The following is a 19,385-nucleotide window of genomic DNA, read 5'->3' as shown; positions in this document are numbered from 1 at the left end:
TTTCAAGTAAGGTCTTCTGCCAATTTATATGCATCTTACAGAGTGTGTAAGTCTTTGTGTAGCTCTGACAGACCATGTGCTGATATTGGCAAGGTTAAACATCATAACACATGCTATGGGAAGTGTGTGTGTGTGTGTGTGTGTGTGTGTGTGTGTGTGCAATTTCCCATGGAATCATAGCCAATGGCTAATAAAATTGAAAAGCAGTGGGTACCCTTCAAGAGAACAGTAGAAGCTCCAAAATGACAACAGAAATGCAGGGCTCTGGTCTGGTTCCTGTGTGCCAATGCAGATATAGGCAGGTCCCAGTAGATGCTGAGTCAACAGGCAGAAGTACAGTCCCTGAACAGCATACTGTTCCAAGTCAGCGCTTGCTTGGCAAAAGGATCCAGCAAAGATGCTGATCTCAACCTTTCTCCCTAGATGCAATGAGAGCTATGCCAAAACCAGGCTCTGGACCTCCAATCCTCCTAAATTTAAATCACTCTCTAGGCATAAATATTTTTGAAGCTCTCATTAAAAATGTGCACATAGACTGTCAAGCTAGCTATGTAGACTGATAACAGCCATACCAATGTATTTGTAAGGTAACACGATGATATTTTTGGAGCTGAGGCAGAGTGGATCTATACACATGTGCCTTTTCCTTTTCCAGGAAGCTTCTGAAGGACTCTCATCACTGTCTTCTTGATGAAGCACCAGTGCCATTCTTGGGTCCTTTATCATGTTATCTTATTCACTTATAATTTACCTTGTACTTGGCAGGGTGGACCCAAATTAAAAATAGTGCATTTTGGGTATATTGTACATGCCTGCAATCCCAGCATTCAGCAGGAGGTTCAAGGCTAACCTAAGCTACACAGTGATAACTTATATAAAAAGGGGTAGTGTAATTAATTTCCTTCTCTTATTACTAGTCACTACAATATGTGCTGAAAGAAATCTAGGAAAGGAAACAAGGGAAATGGAAGAGAAGGAAAAGGAGAACAGAATTCAAGCTGAAAATACACCTCAAACAAGCTGAGTACTCCTTCAGCCTTCCACAGTAAAAGTGTGCTTTTGACTCATGTAATGCTGCCACAGAGAACAGGTGCTCAAACATGCATTTTCATGGTCAATCTGGATTATTCCTGTTTGTGAGGCTATCCAATGTCACAGCTCCTCTATTTCCTTGTGTATAAAATCAGGACAACAATACAACTGGCAGTAGAAGAAAATGTGATAAATTACAATTCATTAAAATGAAAAACCTGTTATGTTGAAAATGATTACAATCAAGAAAGTTAAAAGATAAGCCAAAGGATAGAAATAAATATTTCCAAGTCATATATCTGATTTAAAAAATATCTTGTATCTAGAGCATATAAAGAATGTTTAGTCCTCTTCAAAAATATGACAGATAAATAACCAAATTAAGAGATTGGGAAAGGCTTAAGGTAGGTATTTATCTAAGAAAATAGACACAGGGATACTTGTCAGGTGAAGAGATTCTCAGCCAGATTTCTCACTAGAAAAATGCAAGTCAAACGCACAAGAAGATACGACTTCATCTTAGTCAACAGTCTGAAAGTTTCTCAAAAGGTCAGAATATCACATGAGCTAGTAATTTCACTTCTAAATACACAGATTCACCCTCTTGAAGAATGAAAAACATGTCTATGCATTATCAAATTAAAGTCACGGTGCAAGGCATGGGATACCTTCTTACAACTTATTGGTCAGGAAGATCCCAGAGGTCTTCAACACAACATGTTGCCTTTGTTACCCACCATAACTACATGGTAAGACTTATGGCTGAGGATAGGGAGCTCTTTGGTTACAGGACACAGAGAAATCAATTTCAAGCACATTACAAAGCATCTTTCTTGATGGCCAGTGTTCATAGTGTCAGAAGGAGCTAGGCTGGTTGAAAAATTACACTGATGATCTCACTTGCACAGGATGTTATAATACCAGCATGCCAGGAAAGGACCACCCACTGGTGTAACAGCAGCACACTATTATTGGGTAAATAGCTGCCTTCCGATTTCATTACGTTTCTACCCATAGACTTGGTCAATTCTCAGCCTTGGTCAGAGAAACTTCTTTTAACAATGGGCAGTAATCAGTACAGAGATGTATTACTGGTCTATGTGTTGAAATAAGAGACTGAGGGTTCAGCCCTAAATGGGACACCTGTATTAATCCCACCACCAGAAAAGCTCAGGGATCATCAAAGAAGAGGAGGGAGAAAGAAATGTAAGAGCTGGATAGTAGGAGGAGTGCTGGGAAGTGATATGTTTTCGACCTGTCATGCATGGCTATCACATTAATAAACTCACAGTTGCTAGATGCTGTGGTCCTACAAAAGATCATGGCAGTTGAAATCTCAGTATAGATGGTGTGGGTCATCTCTGGATTACATCTCTTCCTAAGGAACTATTAATAGGTTATAGCAGCTGAACAGTCATTCTTTTTTGAGGATGTGGTCAGTGGTAAGTTTCCCATGCTCCAGTGGGTGGCTTCATGCCTGTATATGTACTGGCAGCACAAAGTGGACTTAGTGGGGAATGAAAAATAAAAAAGACGGTCAGTTATGAGAGGGACACGTTGGAGGAAGTATGGGGGGTATTAAAGAGGGAAAAGAGGCCAATGTTAACATATTTCATTTTATATATGTAAGAAACATTCAAAAAGGAAAATCATTTAAAAATAAATAAAATTCTCAGATTGCAGAAAACAAATACAAACGAATAAAGAGACAAAAATGTCCACAGCAAAAGATGTACACAAATATTCACAGCAAACTCATTCCAAATAGCCACCAAATGGAAATAAGCCAAATGTTCATTAAAGGGTGAAAGGGTAAGAAATGCCAAATCCACTCATACAATAGGAGATCATTCAGCAATAAAAAGTAATCAAGAAATGACACATAGCACACCATGAGTGAAAAACTTTAAAATGACACATGTGAAAGCAGCCACTTACTAGGGACTCAGTCGTGAGACCCTTTACCAGTAGTGCATGGAATAGGCACACTGAGAGAAATGGGAAGTGGGCTAGTGACTGACTGGCCTTACAGAAGGAAGAATGAGAGCAATAACTGTTAAAAGTGACATGGCTCCCATCAGGGGTAGTTAAAAAAAAAGTTGGCTGTGTTTAAGGTTGCAGAGGTCTACAAATACATTAAACATCACTGAATTGTAGACTTTAAACTGGTGAATTATATAGTACATGAATATGTCAATAAACCAATCAGAAGAAGAAAATCTACTATGTGTTTACTACTATGAATTACATGGCCTAATATCAAGTAACAGGTGTATTATATTGACAAAAAATATACATTTTTCTCTCTTTCCTTTTCTTTTTTTTTTTAATCAAAGTATTCTCACCATTGAGAATATGTAAACATGTTTGCTAGCGTCTTAAAGGTAACCTCAAAAGATGCAGGCAGATAAATAATTTTATAAGGATGTAGGTTAAGGAATTTTTGAACCCCCCTGGCTTCTGTGGTGGGACAGAGGTCAGAAGCTCTAAAAGGCAAATGATTTCAGGGCTGCACACTCAAATTCAAGCTGTTCTTTGGCACAGACTGGATGCTTGTTCTGAGCCTGCTGTTTAGAACTCAGGAACTGGGTGTAGGATCCCACCTAGAAATGCAGGTGATGGATTTACAAGGATTCCCAAAGTAAAGAAAATTGGGAAGAGAGGAAGGAAGGGTGATTTCTCACCAAGTTCAAGGTAAGATTAAACAAAAAAGAAGACACAGATGGTAACCCCATCATTAAGTAAGAGCTAAAGTTTTGGGATCCCTGAACAGACTTGCAGAATAAGCTTAAGTGCATGTATTAACAGCAAGGCATACAGTCTCCAAGGGAAGCTCAGTTTAATATAATCTCTAGTAAAGAAACAAGAAGCTATTTTGAAAACTGACTTTTTTTTTTTGGTTTTTTGAGACAGGGTTTCTCTGTGTAGCTTTGTGCCTTTCCTGGAACTCACTTGGTATCCCAGGCTGGCCTCGAACTCACAGAGATCCGCTTTCCTCTGCCCTCTGAGTGCTGAGATTAAAGGCATGTGCCACCACCGCCTGACTAAAAACTGACTTTTAAGGAATTCCTCTCTGAACAGTTTCATATTGGCTGTTGCAGCCTTTGCCCATATTTCAAAATCTTTTGAAATAAAGTCAGAATATGCTTATCCAATTATGCTCCAGAAAAATGAGAAAGAGAAATCAAATAGAATCATAATAAATAATCTATTCTCCATGAATGTTGTAAAAATTTTAACCTTTCAATGAAAAAAACGTTCACACACACACACACACACACACACACACACACACACACACGCAAAAGCTCAGAGTAAAACTGGACATTACACATTTTGGTAGTCTGCAGGGCAGACATTCAGAACCAGTATGAAAGATGAAGTCCTGATTTGGTGATCCATAAGCCTAGAGTTCTAAGTAGCTGCTTCTCTAATGTGAGCTAAGCACATTTGTTAACATCTCTTTAATTCAGTATTTTCTTAATCCCTGTTCTGTAACTTGTCTATGATCCTCATGCTCTGCACACATTTTCATTAGTGTTACACACAATGACTCTGACCTCCTGACTTCAAAATCTTTTCCTAAAATGGCACACTGTGCTGGATGAAGCTTCCTCTAACTGTTACCAGAAAAAAAACAAAAAAACAAAAAAAAGATGTATCTGATCCATATTTTCTGTAATACGATATAATAAATGCTCCTTCAATTTTTTTTAACTCTCAGATTAATAGCCCAAACAAAAGTATCAGCAGACACTGAAATTATTCTAAAAACTAAAAGTACTGTTTTGTTACTGTAAACAGATAACTTACAATACAGTTTTCCATGTATCTATAAGGGACAGGTTTCTGGGTGTTAACAAACACCAAAATCCATGGATTCGCAAGCTTCATCCGTAAAGTAGAGTTATATTTTCATAGAACCTACCAACATACTTCTCCACTCTTTAACATTGGTTCCAATAGCTAATACTATATAAATTGTCTGTCTGTCTAATTTTTCGAGACAAGGCCTTGATACATAGTCCAGACTGGCTTTAAACTTGTGATCCTCCTGCCTCTGTTCTCCCAAATGTGGGCATTGTAGCATCTACTGCCACATCAGCCAATTTTAAGTAAAAAATTAATTATCTGATAGTGAGATTATAAATAAATGAAAATCAAGAATAACAAAACCAAGGGCAAACAATAAACAAGCATCAAGAGTGAGAAGGATGTTGCCAACTTAAAAAATGCAATGAGTACTATTACTTTCAAAGATGAATAAATAAACTAATACACAGACCAAAAATCAGAGCAGACCCACATGCATACACAATTTCGAAGCAAGGTGTAGCAATACATACATCCCATGACACATGTCTGTCATTTATTTTAAAAAGACAGACAATTCACAGGAAAAGATCTTTACCAACCCCACATCTGACAAAGGACTTGTCTCTAAAATATATAAAGAATTCAAGAATCTAGACATCAAAAAACCCAAATAATCAATTAAAAAATGGGGTACAGACCTAAACAGAGAATTCTCAACAGAAGAATATCAAATGACGAAGAAACACTTAAAGAAATGTTTATTATCCCTAGCCATCAGGTAAATGCAAATGCAAACAACTTTGAGATACCATCTTATACCTGTCAGAATGGCTAAGATCAAAAACACTGATAACAGCTTATGTTGGAGAGGATATGGAGCAAGGGGAACACTCCTCCACTGCTGGTGGGAGTGCAAACTTATACAGCCACTTTGGAAGTCAGTATGATGGTTTCTCAGGAAATTGGGGATCAATCTACCTAAGAACCCAGCTATACCAATCCTGGGCATATAACTAAGGGATGCTCTATCATACCACAAGGACAGTTTCTCAACTATGTTCATACCAGCATTATTCGTTATAGCCAGAACCTGGAAACAACCTAGATATCCCTCAACCAAAAAATGTATAAAGAAAATGTGGCACATATATACAATGGAGTTATTACTCAGCAGTAAAAACAGTGATGTTAGGAAGTTGAAGACAAATGGACGGAACTAGAAAAAAAATAACTCTTAGTGAGGTAAGTCAGATCCAGAAAGACAAACATTATATGTACTCACTCACAAGTAGTAACACAAGTAACTGTAAAGGATAACCATGCTACAATCCACAGACCTAGAGAGGCTAGGAAACAAGGAGGGCCCAAGGTGGGGACACATGATCTCACTGAAGAGGGGAAATAGAGAATGTCTCCTTGGTGGACTGTGGGCAGGTGGAGATGGGAACTCGAGATATTGGGTTGGAGTGTGGGTGGAAGGGGAGAGTGCTGAAAAAGCTGACGAGCTGGGGGCTTTATGGGGTTGGGGTCAAGTAGAAGCCTGGTGCAAAGGAAACTCCCGTAAGTCTACAAGGATAGCCCTAGCTAAGACTTCTGGTGGCAGTGGATACATAGCCTAAACTGGCCATCCCCTGTGATTGGATTAGTGACTACCCAGGTTGTCACTGGAGAGCTTTCATCCAGTGACTAATGGAGAGAGATTCAGAAACCCATGGCCAAACACTGGGCTGAACTCAGTGAGTCCTCCTGAGGAGAGGGAGACAAAATTGTGGGAGTCAGGGATGTCAGGCACATTGCAAGAAAACCCACAGAAATGGCTAGTTTGGCTCATGGAAACTCACAGGATCTGAACTGACAACCAGGGAGTCTGCATGGGACTGACCTAGGCCTTCTGCAGGTATGTAGCTTTGGGCTATTTGTGGGACCCCTGGCAATGGGTGCAGAGCTGTCCATGGTTCTTTGGCTGGCTCTTGCAAACCTACTCCTTATGCTGGTTTGCCTTGCCCAGTCTGAATACAGGGTGAGGTGCTTGGTCTTATAGCAGCTTGATAAGCCATGTTTTGCTGATGCCCCGGGCAGGCCTGCCTTTTTCTGAGCCAAGGGTAGACAGAGGGGGCAGAGGGGAAGTGGGAGGAGGGAGTGAGAAGAGAGGAGGGAGGGGAGGTTGTGCTCAGGATGTAAAATATATAAATAAATTTAAAAGAACACACATAAAATTCACACAAAATCCTTGCACAGGCAGCCCATCAAATATTCTCACCAAGTAGGCACCAGAAAATGCATTCAATCTCATTAGCAATTAGATTAGCACAAGACCCAACTTACAACCAGTAGGTGATGATGCCTACCTACGTCAAGTGTCTGAGCTAGGGACTTCAGGCTGGCATGTTGGCTTGCTGGCTGGCTGGCTGGCTGGTCTGTGTGTGTGTGTGTGTGTGTGTGTGTGTGTGTGTGTGTGTGTATGTGTGTGTGTGTACTATGGTAGATGTCAATCAAGGACATTCAGTTGGGCTACTGTGTACTTGATGGAATACGATGCAAGGACCCTCAGTTTGACTAGTGTGTGTGTGTCTTGGTATGGTCATTTTGGAAAGCAGTTTGCCATTTTAAGTTAAGTTTGGGCATTCCCAATTCTTCTTTTAGTATTGTATTTTTGTTTAGAAGCCCTAACACCAGTTCAGGTCTTGACCAAAAGAATCACAAAACTCTAGACATGGTTGGATTGTACTTATTTCCTGGAATTTCATCATAAATGTTCCCAAGGCTCACAAAGGTAGACTGATGTCTACTGGCCACATGAGTATGCTCATTTTTTTTTCCAGTAGATGCTGGAGGCAGTCTGAAGCCTAGCTAAGGACCAGATGCAGATGTGTGAGATAATCTCACTGTCCTTAGGGGTCCTTACCATACTTTTATACTTTCTTAGAAAGAACTCCAATGCAGGTTTCCAAAGCTGAATTCACATTGCTGCTTGTAAGTGCTGAGGAATAATCTAAGCTCATAAGCACTTTCATAAAAAATTAGAATTCAGAATGAGGAAGGAGCATGTCTAACCAACTAGGATTTTCTCAATAAATCAGTTGCTTAACCAAGTGCTTAATGAACATAATCCACTTTCTCTTTTCTTCATCCTGGTGGACTTTGCAGGGAGAACCCATGTTTGGAGTTTGGTTAAATTGTTGAAATCCCAAGTACATGGTTAAGAACAAACACATTTACTCAAAAGGCTTTTCTAGAACATCTGATAAAGTGTAGATTAACACTTGGCAGATGACAAGAAATGATACCAGATGTGACTCAAAGCTTTCCAAAAAAGAAAGGAAGGAAGGAAGGAAGGAAGGAAGAGGAGGAGAAGCTCAAGGAGGACAAGTAGAGGCATTGGCAGGAGGATGGCTCACTGCAGAGTGTGAATGGACTGTATTAGCACAGGACAGAAAAAGGACAGTATATCAAATGGAGGCTAGCATCTGAGCAAAAGCATGGAGGACAGTAAAGAATGAATGGTAGGGGGCCAGAGAATTAAATTCAGTAACTAAGAAAAAAGTGTAGAGTGCTAAGCTGAAGAGCTCATCATGAGTCAGAGATTGAGGCCATGGAAAGTTTTGGAGTTGGTCAAGGCTTAAGGAATCTGGCAGCCTCTGGCTAACACAGCAGCTGAGCAGAGGAAGGCTCACTGGTAGGTTGTTGATGTCTTTTTCTTTTACATGACTTCTAAGTTTTGGATTAAGACATTACAGTGTCCTGGGTTAGGATGTGGGGGCCTCCAACCCCAGTATCAGTTCCTAAAAGCCTGCATAGTAGTCCAGCTCATCTAGAACACATGCCCTTTGGTATAAGATGAACTACAAAGGAGTCGAATATAGATGGCACAAATGGTCCCATAAATACTGATTCTCTCAACTTCATACTTTGTACAGCTCTCTTTGTAAGATGAATGATCTGTTTTTGTAAGAACTCACATAACATAAACACTTGGGAACTGACCACTTAGAGTTCAGAAAAACTACTGATAGGCAAATGTCAAAGGTACATTGTAGTGGGTAGCTGTTCCAGCATTGACCTGGATATACTACCTCCATTGAGGCTTCCAGTAACTGTCACACCTATAAGGCAGGTCCAAGAGAGGAGCCCTTAAGACCTGAGAACCGAGGGTGGGGGATTTTAGCTCAGTTGTAAAGCGCTTGCCTAGCAAGTGCAAGGCCCTGGGTTTAATCCTCAACTCTAAAAAAGGGGGGGGGGGGGAAGACCCGAGAACTGGATGTGCCGGCTCTCTTGGTTCCTGGATCCTGGACGCTGGAGGTAGACCAAGCAGAATTCTTCTGAGAACACCACTGGACTGCACTATACCTTTCCCACACCCTGTAACCTATCCCTTTACTTATAAGTTACCCCACAAAATAAACTTCCCTTTTAACTACATGGAGTTGCCTTCATACTTCCACCAATAGTACATGGTGGGTGGTATGCATGAAGAGCCTTGAGCATCACTGTTGCTGTGCTCTGGCACTCCTACATCAGTTTGCCTATGTCAACATGCCTTCAATTTTCTAATTTATTTGTTCATTTACTTTGCAGGGCTAGCGGTTGAACATGAGGCCCTTGAACATACTTGATGCTATATTACCAATCAATATCACCAGCTTCCAATTTTCTTCTACTTTATCATAAGCTAATCCATTTCTAAAGTATGGGCTCCCAGGGCATTATTGGCATAAAATTGACACAAAAAAATGTTACTGTGGTGGATAGTTAGCACTGTGTAGCCTGACTTTCTTTTCTAAACTTTCAGAACTTTGGGATCCCTGCTTAGAACTAAAGTGTTTTGTTTGCTTGTTTGTTTGTTTGTTGTTGTGGCACTATGAATCCAGCTGTCCGTCCATAACTCTAGAGCATGCTACCTCATTACAAGCAGTACAATCCTCAGGTCCCATTCAGGGCCAGGGAGGCTTTATGAGGATTTTTTTCTTTGACACACTGTATTTCAATCCTTGTGTATAGAATGTCCCTGAGTTTTGTGTTACCTCTTCTGTGTAAAGTATTTATTTAATTATCTCTTCTGCAGAAATGATTCATTTTACTATATACTGCCAACCAGTGTATACTCTCAATTCAACAGCTATGCATGACTCAATCTACTTCTCAAGTGAACAGAAGCCTTGCTCTTTTCTAATCCTTGTTAGAGAGTTTGTTTCTAGGTGACAAGGTCCTTTAGAACCAGATTACTAATTGGAATTGCATTAATTCATAACATTTTTCTAGTGGACAGGGAAAAATTAAGGATTGAGTTTGGCTTTTAAAATATCTTTAAGATGATGGAGGTTACGCTATTTCTCCATGTGGGGCTTGGTTGGTAAAATTGAAAAGGACAAGTTCTTTAGGAATGAAAGGTTTTAGAACTGACATCAAGCCCCATGCAGTACTCGATGAGTGTAGAATTCAAATCAGGCTGGAAGACAGTACTGCACTGTGATTGCTTCACAAGTAAATGCAGGCTGGAAGGAAGACAGTACTGCATTGCGATGTCCTCGTGAGTCAATGCAGGCTGGAAAGAAGACAGTACTGCCTTGCGATGGCCTCACAAGTCAATGCAGGCTGGAAAGCAGACAGTACTGCATTGCAATGTCCTCATGAGTCAATGCATAGCTTGAAGACTGTAAAGTACATACTTTGTCTGACTTTCTTTTCTGAACAAATCAAAACAGGTGTTTGAAAGAACAGCGCCAGTCCAGAGTCAGGCTAAGGGCTGCCTAGTCCATACCCTTCCCTGGGCTTCTGAGACAGAACTGTATGAGATTCTTATACATGCATGGTCTGGTCACAAAGAAAACTTTGTAGACAAAGGCAGGCACCAGAAGAATCTCTCTGCTATGGAAATACTATCAATGTACCAGTGTACTTTGTGCAGACCTTTTGCACATAGGTCTTGGAGCACAATCAATGTTATACATAATAAGTAAGTAACTTTCTTCAATGCATCATAGCAATTTTCTTGGTTATGCACACAGTTCCTTAATGTTAAGCCAGAAATCCTAATCTTTCTCACTCTCTACCCAAAGCAAGCACTTCAGTGTGTCTCCCCAGATCTGCAGACCATGGCTAAGTAGCATTGCATACAGAGGGACCTGACTTAAGAATTCAAGCTTCTGTCTCTGCTAACACATTGACTCATGGAAACCAGGCTGGGGAAGGGAGACACAGGTCAAAACGTTGAGCCATTGTGCAGGTACTGAACTACTAATGCTCCCATCTCAGGCAGGAAGCAAGCTTGGAAAGGGCTTGGTATGCTGCGAATAGGATCAGTCCCTCCTGGGGACACCCATTCTTGCTGTCAAGGGAAGAATAAGCTGTGAGTGGAGATGGAAGTAGATTGAGGCATTGTATATCCACTACCTAACCCAGCCAGGATAGCTGTGGCAGAAGGAAGAGGGCAGAAGGCTTCCTAGAACAAAGAGGCATGAAGGTGAGATGAAGCAGACCCAGTAAACAGAGGAGACAGCAGGTGACTGTGGGTGGGGAGCAGTCACCCACAGGCACCAGTCAGACAGCAAAGGGCCAATTTCTTTAAGGCCATCACAGCCTGAGCCTGATTCATAGCCGTTGGCTTTTATTCAACTGTATGGACAGTTCTGCTTTTCCTTTCCATTTTCAGCATTGTTTGTAGACATGACTATTCTTTATAGTTTGCAAAATACTGTCATTTATCAATCTCAATTATCATGCAGAGCATGCACCAAGAACAAAAAGCGACTGAGATACCACCAAAGCCATAAAATACACATGACAGTAACTTAATCAAACCTCAGCAAGCACATTCAGGAAAGCAGAAGACATTTTCTCTGGCTATAGATAGCTGGAGAAAAATGGCAGTGAATCTTCTCAGGCCATGGTAACCTTAACCAGACAGTGCTTGCCATGTGTAAAGGGCAGGGTTAGCAGCATGGACTTCTGTTGTCCTGGATGAGAAGGTGACCAGCTCCTGGGAGAACATCTCCAATCACCCTTGTCTTTTTCTTTATCTTCAAGGCCATCAACAGCGTCTTTTCTAACTTTACTTAGGACATCAAACATGTACCAGCTACTTACTCATCCACTGTCATATCTTCCACAGCATACCCTGAGGAGTGTCTCATTCTCAGGTGGTCCTTCACACATACCAATACTTTTTCTATACACATTAAAGGAATTCATGTGATGGTCAATTGCTGACAATACATGCAAGCCAGCCAGCATACACTTCACTAAGGGACCACATCATCAGTGCAGCCAGCATCCTAGAGGGATAGAGAGTAGACACAGGAGTCACCTGTGGCGAAGACAACATTCCTGGAGACCAGACGGTGCTCCACAATGGAGAACTGTGGGAGCTCGATCCTTTCCACGCCAGTGACAGCCTTGTCCCCGCCACGCCAGTAAAATTCAATGTCATCCGTGGTGTAGCCATCTACGAGGAAAAAGAAGCAGGGACATGGTAGATAGGAGACACTGTCACATAATAACCACTAGTAGCCCAAAAAATTATCTTCATTAAAAGAAAATAATGGCTCTATTACATTTAAAAAATAGTTAATGTACACATCTGTGAGAAATGTGAAATTAGCTTTCAGGTCTTCCTGTGCTACCTCCACAGTCTGATTTGTACTAGGATGGTTCTGAAAGGGAAAGAACTGGGGTTGTGGGAGATTCCAGCTTGGAAACAGAGATCTGAATACAAAGCATAAGATTACAGAGACCTAGAGAAAACCCAGCTAAGGATTTGAACACATCTTCAGAGTGAGGAATAAGAAGGTGGGGGAACGGAGGTATGGAGGATTCAGGGATGGCTGCAGAGACTAAGGGGCAACTTTCCAATCAGTGTCTAGTGACAAGGGCTCTACGGTGCCTGCACACTTCAGAAATGCTCTTGCTAGGAGGCTCCTGGTTGAGTTACCCTGGCACAGGCGTTACCCTGGCACAGGCACCCTCATCACAAAGAGTGTGGTGACAGTAGGAGTTGTATCTCTCACTCAGCTCCGAGGACAGTTCTCACATTCCCCTGAAAGGCGGCCAGTGCTCCTTGAGAAGGAGTGAGTCAATGGGAAACAAAGTACAGTCTCGTCTAACCCTCCAGGAGTCTCTCAGATCACAGCAGGCTATGTGATTTTTTTTATTTCCGTTTCTATCACTTTGTATTCATTATTTTTGTCCCTTATTCCTCCCTCTCTTTCTTCATCTCACTCCTCCCCTTTCCTTCTACTTTCCCCTCCACCCTCCTCTTTCTCCCTTTTCAATCTTCCTTCTCTCCCCTCCCTCCTTCCTCCTTCCTTCCCTTATTTTCTATCTTCCCTTTCTTCCTGTTTCCCCCTTGAGTCAGGTCTAGACACCCTACACCATCTGCTAAGAGCTGGAATCACAGACCACCAAAATTCAAATCTGATGAAAAATACCACTGCCATGTAATAGAATTTTAGATTTGAACATATATAAAGCAAATCTATCTGACACTTTCATAGCCCAGTACCTCAGCACTGACTGCTCCTGCAGTGGTGATCACAATGCTAGAGCACTCTGCTGTCCCACAGTGTGGGACCTGCTATTTAGTACCTTCCTTCTGACTTTCAGACCTGACAATGCCTTCTCTAATAAAATATTCAGCCTATTACACCACTCCTATAACGAAAGCCCTCAGTTGTTTTCTATGCAATGGCCAAAACAAGCCTAAACTTCTCACAAGGACCCCAGGAACCTACAAGACCCACCCCAGTATGATGCTCTTCCCTCTCCCATTACCAGTCCATATTCAGGCCTGTTACTGCTCAGAGTAGCTCCTCTGCCCAGGGCAGCTGTGCTTTCTGCAAAAGGCTTTCACAGGTGTTCAAATAGTTCATTTTTCTCCAGGTCACATTGTGACTTACTGAACACTTTCTGCAGAAGCTGTCCATGAGATCCCACCTCCTGAGCAACCCCACAACCCCCAACAATCCTTTGTTCTTCAAAACACTGACTGCTCTGTTTGTCTGTTTCCCATCTCTCTGGATCATATGAACAGGGAAGAAAGCATTTTTCCTGTGTGTTCCAAATGTACCTGTGCTTACAACAGTACCTGTACAGGGTTGGGGTACAGCTTTACAGGAGAGTGCTTGCCTCACATGTGTAAGGTCCTGGGTTTAATCCCAGAACCAGAAAACAAAATCAAAGCTAAACAACAGTGTTGACATACAGTCGAAGCTTATAAAGTATGTGGAGATAAATTAATGGATCAATGATTTTATACTCAGTTGGAAAACAAAGTTCCCATTTTTTCCATTCCACTCTCAAGACAGAGAGGCTGGCAGAAAGGGATCCCCTTTTTATCACTGAGTGCTTTCACAGGACAAGCTCTGCCTTACCCAGGGGATATTTCTTGCTCATCGCTCACTGAGGTCAGGCCATACACCCAGAGGTCACACTGTATGTCCAGGAAATAGGGGCTGAAGCTGCTTCCTAAATAAACACTCATATTCACTTCCTTAAAATTTGTATAAACTCAGCAGAGACTATGGTGTCTAACCACTCAGAAGCTATTTGATTTCCTAGGATAATCCTAGGAAGTATGGGGATCTCCATTTTTCCTCAGAGCCTTCTAAGCTCCATGGCCAATGTCCCCAGAGGCTTCAATCCTGCATCATTGGATGGGATTTTAAATTCCTATTCCCTGAAATCACAGCTATCAGGAAACATGGACCCTGGCACAATATAGAAATGAAGGGGACAGTATGGCCAGCTGCAGCCTCCCACTGTGTATTCCTTCAGTGTGGGGAAGTATCATACACCCTCCTCTACCACAAATACTCCCAGTGATACCAAAAAGGCCACTTCACTTTAGCACTGAAACCTCAGTAGAACGCCAGTTGAGACTAATAATAAACCAATCTGTGAGAGACTCAGTACAAATACTTGTTGAGACTAGTAATCAAACAGTGTATGACAGGTCAGATCAATAGGTGGTACCATTCAGGTGGCAGGAGGCACATCTTGTTAGATGTTAGCAACACAGCTTCAACTCTCCCATAGAGGCACACAGCACTGAATTATCAATAAGGCATCTGAACACTCCTCAAATTGAGGAAAATTGCCAAGATGCAGAAATGGCCAGCTTGTAAGGCTGTGATTCTGATGGGAAATGAGTTTTACTCCGACTGCTCAGGGTCCCAGCAGTCCAGCCACTCAAGCATGATGAAGCAGATTGTAGGAAAATTGCATCTCAGTGTTTGCTCTCTTCTTGCTGAATGGATTGAGATGGGGAACATATTTGTTTTCTCCTATATACAGCACAGAAAACAGGCTCTTTAATCAGATTAGAATGAAGTACTCTTTTTATACTGAGTTACACACACACACACACACACACACACACACACACACACACTGTCTTTCAATCTTTCTGCTTCTTTCTCTTCATTTTGTGTCTGTCTTTCTCTCTTTGTATTGACAGTAAAATTAGTAAGAGTAAATTCTTTAATACTCTTGCTTTGTTTTGTGTGTTGATAATGATACACAGGGCCTTGTGTGTAGTAGGCAAGCATTCTACCATTGAGGTACTCTCCCTAAGCCTAATTTTGATATAGATAAAAGTGTAAGAGCATTATGGATGATTTAGTGTAGATGCTAACTTATAATAACAACAAAAGACTTAAAAAGTGAAGGGCAAGAAAAAGGAAGGCATATTCTGATACGCACAGCTTTCAATTTCCAGGGTGCAGTTTTGCTCATCCAGTGGGTATCTTCTGAGGTCCATCATGCATGCTGCCGTGGTGGTGATCCTGAAGCACAGAGTGAGGAATGGCATTAGAGGTGTGTTGAGGAACAGAGGAGGGAAACTGTTTCCAGACAGACACTAGTGACATCCACATAAGCCCCCCTTCCTAAAGTTTACCTCACCAAAGGTTCCCTCAAGGCACACCGAGAATTTTGAATGAATAAGGAACTCACTAAATGCACTACTTGAATATGCTACAGGACAGCTTTATCAAGAAAGCAATGTTATGCTTAATTTCACTTCCTTTAACTGTTTTAAATTGACATTTAAAATATATTTGTGTGGAGCAATATTTAGAAGTATGCACACATGACAGAATGAAAGTGAAGAGTGAACTCCATCTACAATCCAGAAACAAAATACATTTTTCTGAATCATGGAATTATTTAGCCCAAGTTCCATCCTATTCACTAGAACAGAGTCTATAATTGAGATTATTAGCTTTTACTACTTGTTGTCTTATTCATCTTCCCCAAACAACCAGAAAGCACATGCACATGTATGCACATGTGTCTACATTGCTAGGGGCATTGTGCTTAGCAGTCTACCACTCATTATGACACTGCATAGAGTCTGAATGACAAGGATGTTTTGAAACTGGATAGAAAAGCCATAGAAGTGAGAGTAAGTCTTTCTCTCCAACAACTCTTTCTGCCATCTAGGATTTATTCCGACCTTTCTCTGTTGGTGTAATAATGATCTGTTTATGTAGGGAGAGCTCCTGCAGAGCTGCAGCTGGTTTGGTTCCAGAGTGTTAGCACCTAGCTTTGATCTGCCTTTTGTGACTGCTACTTTTTGGGTCTAGTACCTTCTGTCTAAAGTACGTAAATCCTATCTAGGAGGTTCCTAGGGGTTCAAAGCCTATGCAAACTTGGTTTCTGGGGGACCCAGCAAACCACATATCCCTTAACTGTCTCAAATTTGCATTCTATTTGCATTTGGTATTGTTTCTTTGGAGAGCTTGGATAAGAGGTTTCTGTATATGGAAATTGATTTGTTAAAGATATAAACTGTATAACAATAAAAAAACCCTTTGCTAAATGACAGTGAGTCAGTTCACCAGAGGCTGACCCTCCTGTGGCTGGAAAAGGCTAAAAATCAGCCTTAGAGTGTCTTTGTGTCTTCTTTCCACTGCCGCATGAACCCACACTTTATACAACATTTGTATCTATTAACTTAGAAATAATGCAAAATATGTGTTCACAATTTTTCTCTCTTTGGTAGAAATACTGAGAAAACCCCATGAGTGTAGAGAATGAGACCCAAGAGCCTGCATGCCGTAACAGGAAAGCAGACAAGGAAAGTACAGGCTCTGCTGCGCTGCAGCAGAAAGAAGTGGGGGCAAGGGATGATGTCAGGACAGGAAGAGAGAGCGTAAGGCTGCACAGCATGGCAGAGCCTCTAGCTCAACTTTCACAGGCTGGACAAGTAACCAGAGTGACTGTGGGAAACGTGCACCATTGAGTCCCTGCAGAAATGAGAGGGGCAGGGAGTTTCAGAGTGCAGAGTTGAAAGCTCAAGCCTGGTGAATGGAGCTTGCCCAGTTTGAGAAGTCCTTATGGCATCTGTTCCTATAATCCCCAGTCTTCCCACCTATGTCCTGATAGGTAGCTTTCTGTCTTCCTTTTCTTCTTCCCCTCTTTTCCTCCATCCCTCTCTTTTCTCTCCCCTATTCTCTTTCTTTTTTTGTCTATCTGTGTATAGTGATACACATATATAATGACATTAAAGGTATATAATTTTAAAGTACTATATATTTATAATGTATTTCTCCTTTTCCACCCTTCCTTTGTTTTTCTCTTCCTTCCTTCCTTCATTAACTTTCCTTCTTTTTTCTTCCCTGTTAATGTTCTTTTGATTGTGTTTGTACTTGGCCATCAACCAGCTATAGCTGTGTTTAGGACTATGCCATGTACTTAAACATTTACCATTTCACCAACTGCTTAGTAAAATCTATTATTATTTCTATTTATTATTATCCTTCCCACTTGCAGATGAGCAAACAGGATTAGGAAGAGCAAGTAGCTCAGCATATCCTCATGTTCCTGATGCACAGAGATTTGGCATCCAAGCAGCCTGTACTGTGCACTCTAATGGATCTTTGATGCCTCCTTACCTTTGTATTAGTTTCTTAGATTAAGAAACCCTGAAGAAGACAGATGTGAGTATGAATTGTGAAGTCCCCAGCTGACTAGTTGCTGATCTCGCCAGTCTTCTCAAATATGGCCAGAATCCAAAAACTCTGGTCCTGTTGTCTCTCCTCACTTTCCCCCACGTCAATGCACTCATTGCATTAAGCAGCATTTGCAAAAGGGCATACCCATTTGACTGGCTGGCTGGCTTTTTGTCTACTTTGGTTTGAGCTATTAAGTCAGAGTTTAGCCTGTCCTGCCCACAGCTACCTTTTGATATCAGAACAGCACCCCCCCCCCACAGCAAGCGACCCACAAAAACTCACAGAATAACTGACTTTGGAGATTAAGGAACCAAACTAGATTGGAATTGTTGGCAGAGAAAAGTATCTTGGCCCTTCTTGGTTTCAAGGTGGTGGGTATGAGTCAGTAGGAGATACCAGCTCACAGTCAGGCATTCTCCAGAAGAGCACTGGACCCTTTATAGTTGTTGCCATGGGTTTGGTTTTCAAGGGTGGTTCACTGTTCACGAGTCTCAGGTGAGCCCCTGCTTCCAAGATTAAGCAGCTGCCGTGAATCTTTTTGTTGCGGAGTGAAATCCAGTCTACTGCCTGCCATGAGCTTGACAACTTCTTCACCTCAGTGAAGACCAGAGTGAAGCATGGCTTTGGCTCTGATTTCAACCTTGTCACAGTGACAGAACCAGGGATGGATCAGCACAAGTGTTTCAGCACTCTGACAAGCTTCTCTATCTGTGGCCAAGGCAGCACTACATGCCCACTGTTCATCTCCAGGTAACCACTACTCATAGTTCCTTTCAGCTGCCTGTGTCATCTCTCACTCATCTACATTCCAGACTGTCTGGATGCCAGGTGCTTTGGGTAACAGAGACAATTGTCATTTTTCGAGGTCTAGGAGGTCACGGGTTTAGGCTGAGCATCTACACTTTCTTAAGCAAGTACTTACAGAGAAATGTAGAGGGCACGGCATAAATCAGTGACTCAGTTATCCAACCTTTTGTGTTTTGTAGACTATGTAGGGAAATACATTTACAGGAATGTTTAAAGCCTTTTGCTATGGAGACTCCTTGAGGATGTTGATAGAAAATCACCAGGGCAAACTGCCTGCCCTGCCCCCACCCCTTGGATGAGCCTCTCTACAGAGGCATTATTTGCCTATCTCTTAACTATGGATCCTTGCAACTTGCTTTGTCTGGTGGGTAATAGATGGGACAACTTGCTAGTCACAGGAGGAACTCGTCTCTTTTCCCTTCCTCTAATATGACAATGCTGAGCCATGTAAGTCTACCGGTCCAGGAGAATTCACATGAGGACAGGCTTGAGGTGCATTATCTTCTCAGAGACCACTTCAGTAGGCTAGCTATTACCACTCATCTCAGCCAAGGCCAGTAGATATACTTGTTAATACTCCAGAAAAAAATGAGAAATGCACACAAGGTTTTCCAATTGCTTGTTATACTGCAGTGATGTAGCAGTTGGTAACTACTCCTTAGTGGAGCATTTTCCTAAAACAGAGGTGTATGTTTCTGCATTAAAGCAACAGAGACAGTGCCTTTATGCACCCAATAACTTCGGGCAGAGGAAACAGGCTAATTTCTCTCCTATCTATTT

General features: G+C 41.6%; 1 protein-coding gene across 2 annotated transcripts in view; it reads right to left on the bottom strand.

Annotated features, from left to right (window-relative positions):
- The window catches only part of Gabrb3 (gamma-aminobutyric acid type A receptor subunit beta3), a 241,806-nt gene that overhangs the window by 22,105 nt on the left and 200,316 nt on the right, over window positions 1-19,385 (bottom strand). For both annotated transcript variants that reach the window (XM_036184303.1, XM_036184297.1), the window contains exons 5-6: window positions 15,544-15,626; window positions 12,152-12,289 (exon numbers count right to left, since the gene is read on the bottom strand). In XM_036184303.1, the coding sequence (XP_036040196.1) occupies window positions 12,152-12,289; window positions 15,544-15,626 (221 nt within the window). The remainder of the gene's footprint in view (window positions 1-12,151; window positions 12,290-15,543; window positions 15,627-19,385) is intronic.

The sequence above is a fragment of the Onychomys torridus genome, chromosome 1, assembly GCF_903995425.1.
Source record: "Onychomys torridus chromosome 1, mOncTor1.1, whole genome shotgun sequence".
Classification (NCBI taxonomy): Eukaryota; Metazoa; Chordata; class Mammalia; order Rodentia; family Cricetidae; genus Onychomys; species Onychomys torridus.
This window is presented reverse-complemented; position numbering and strand designations above follow the sequence as displayed.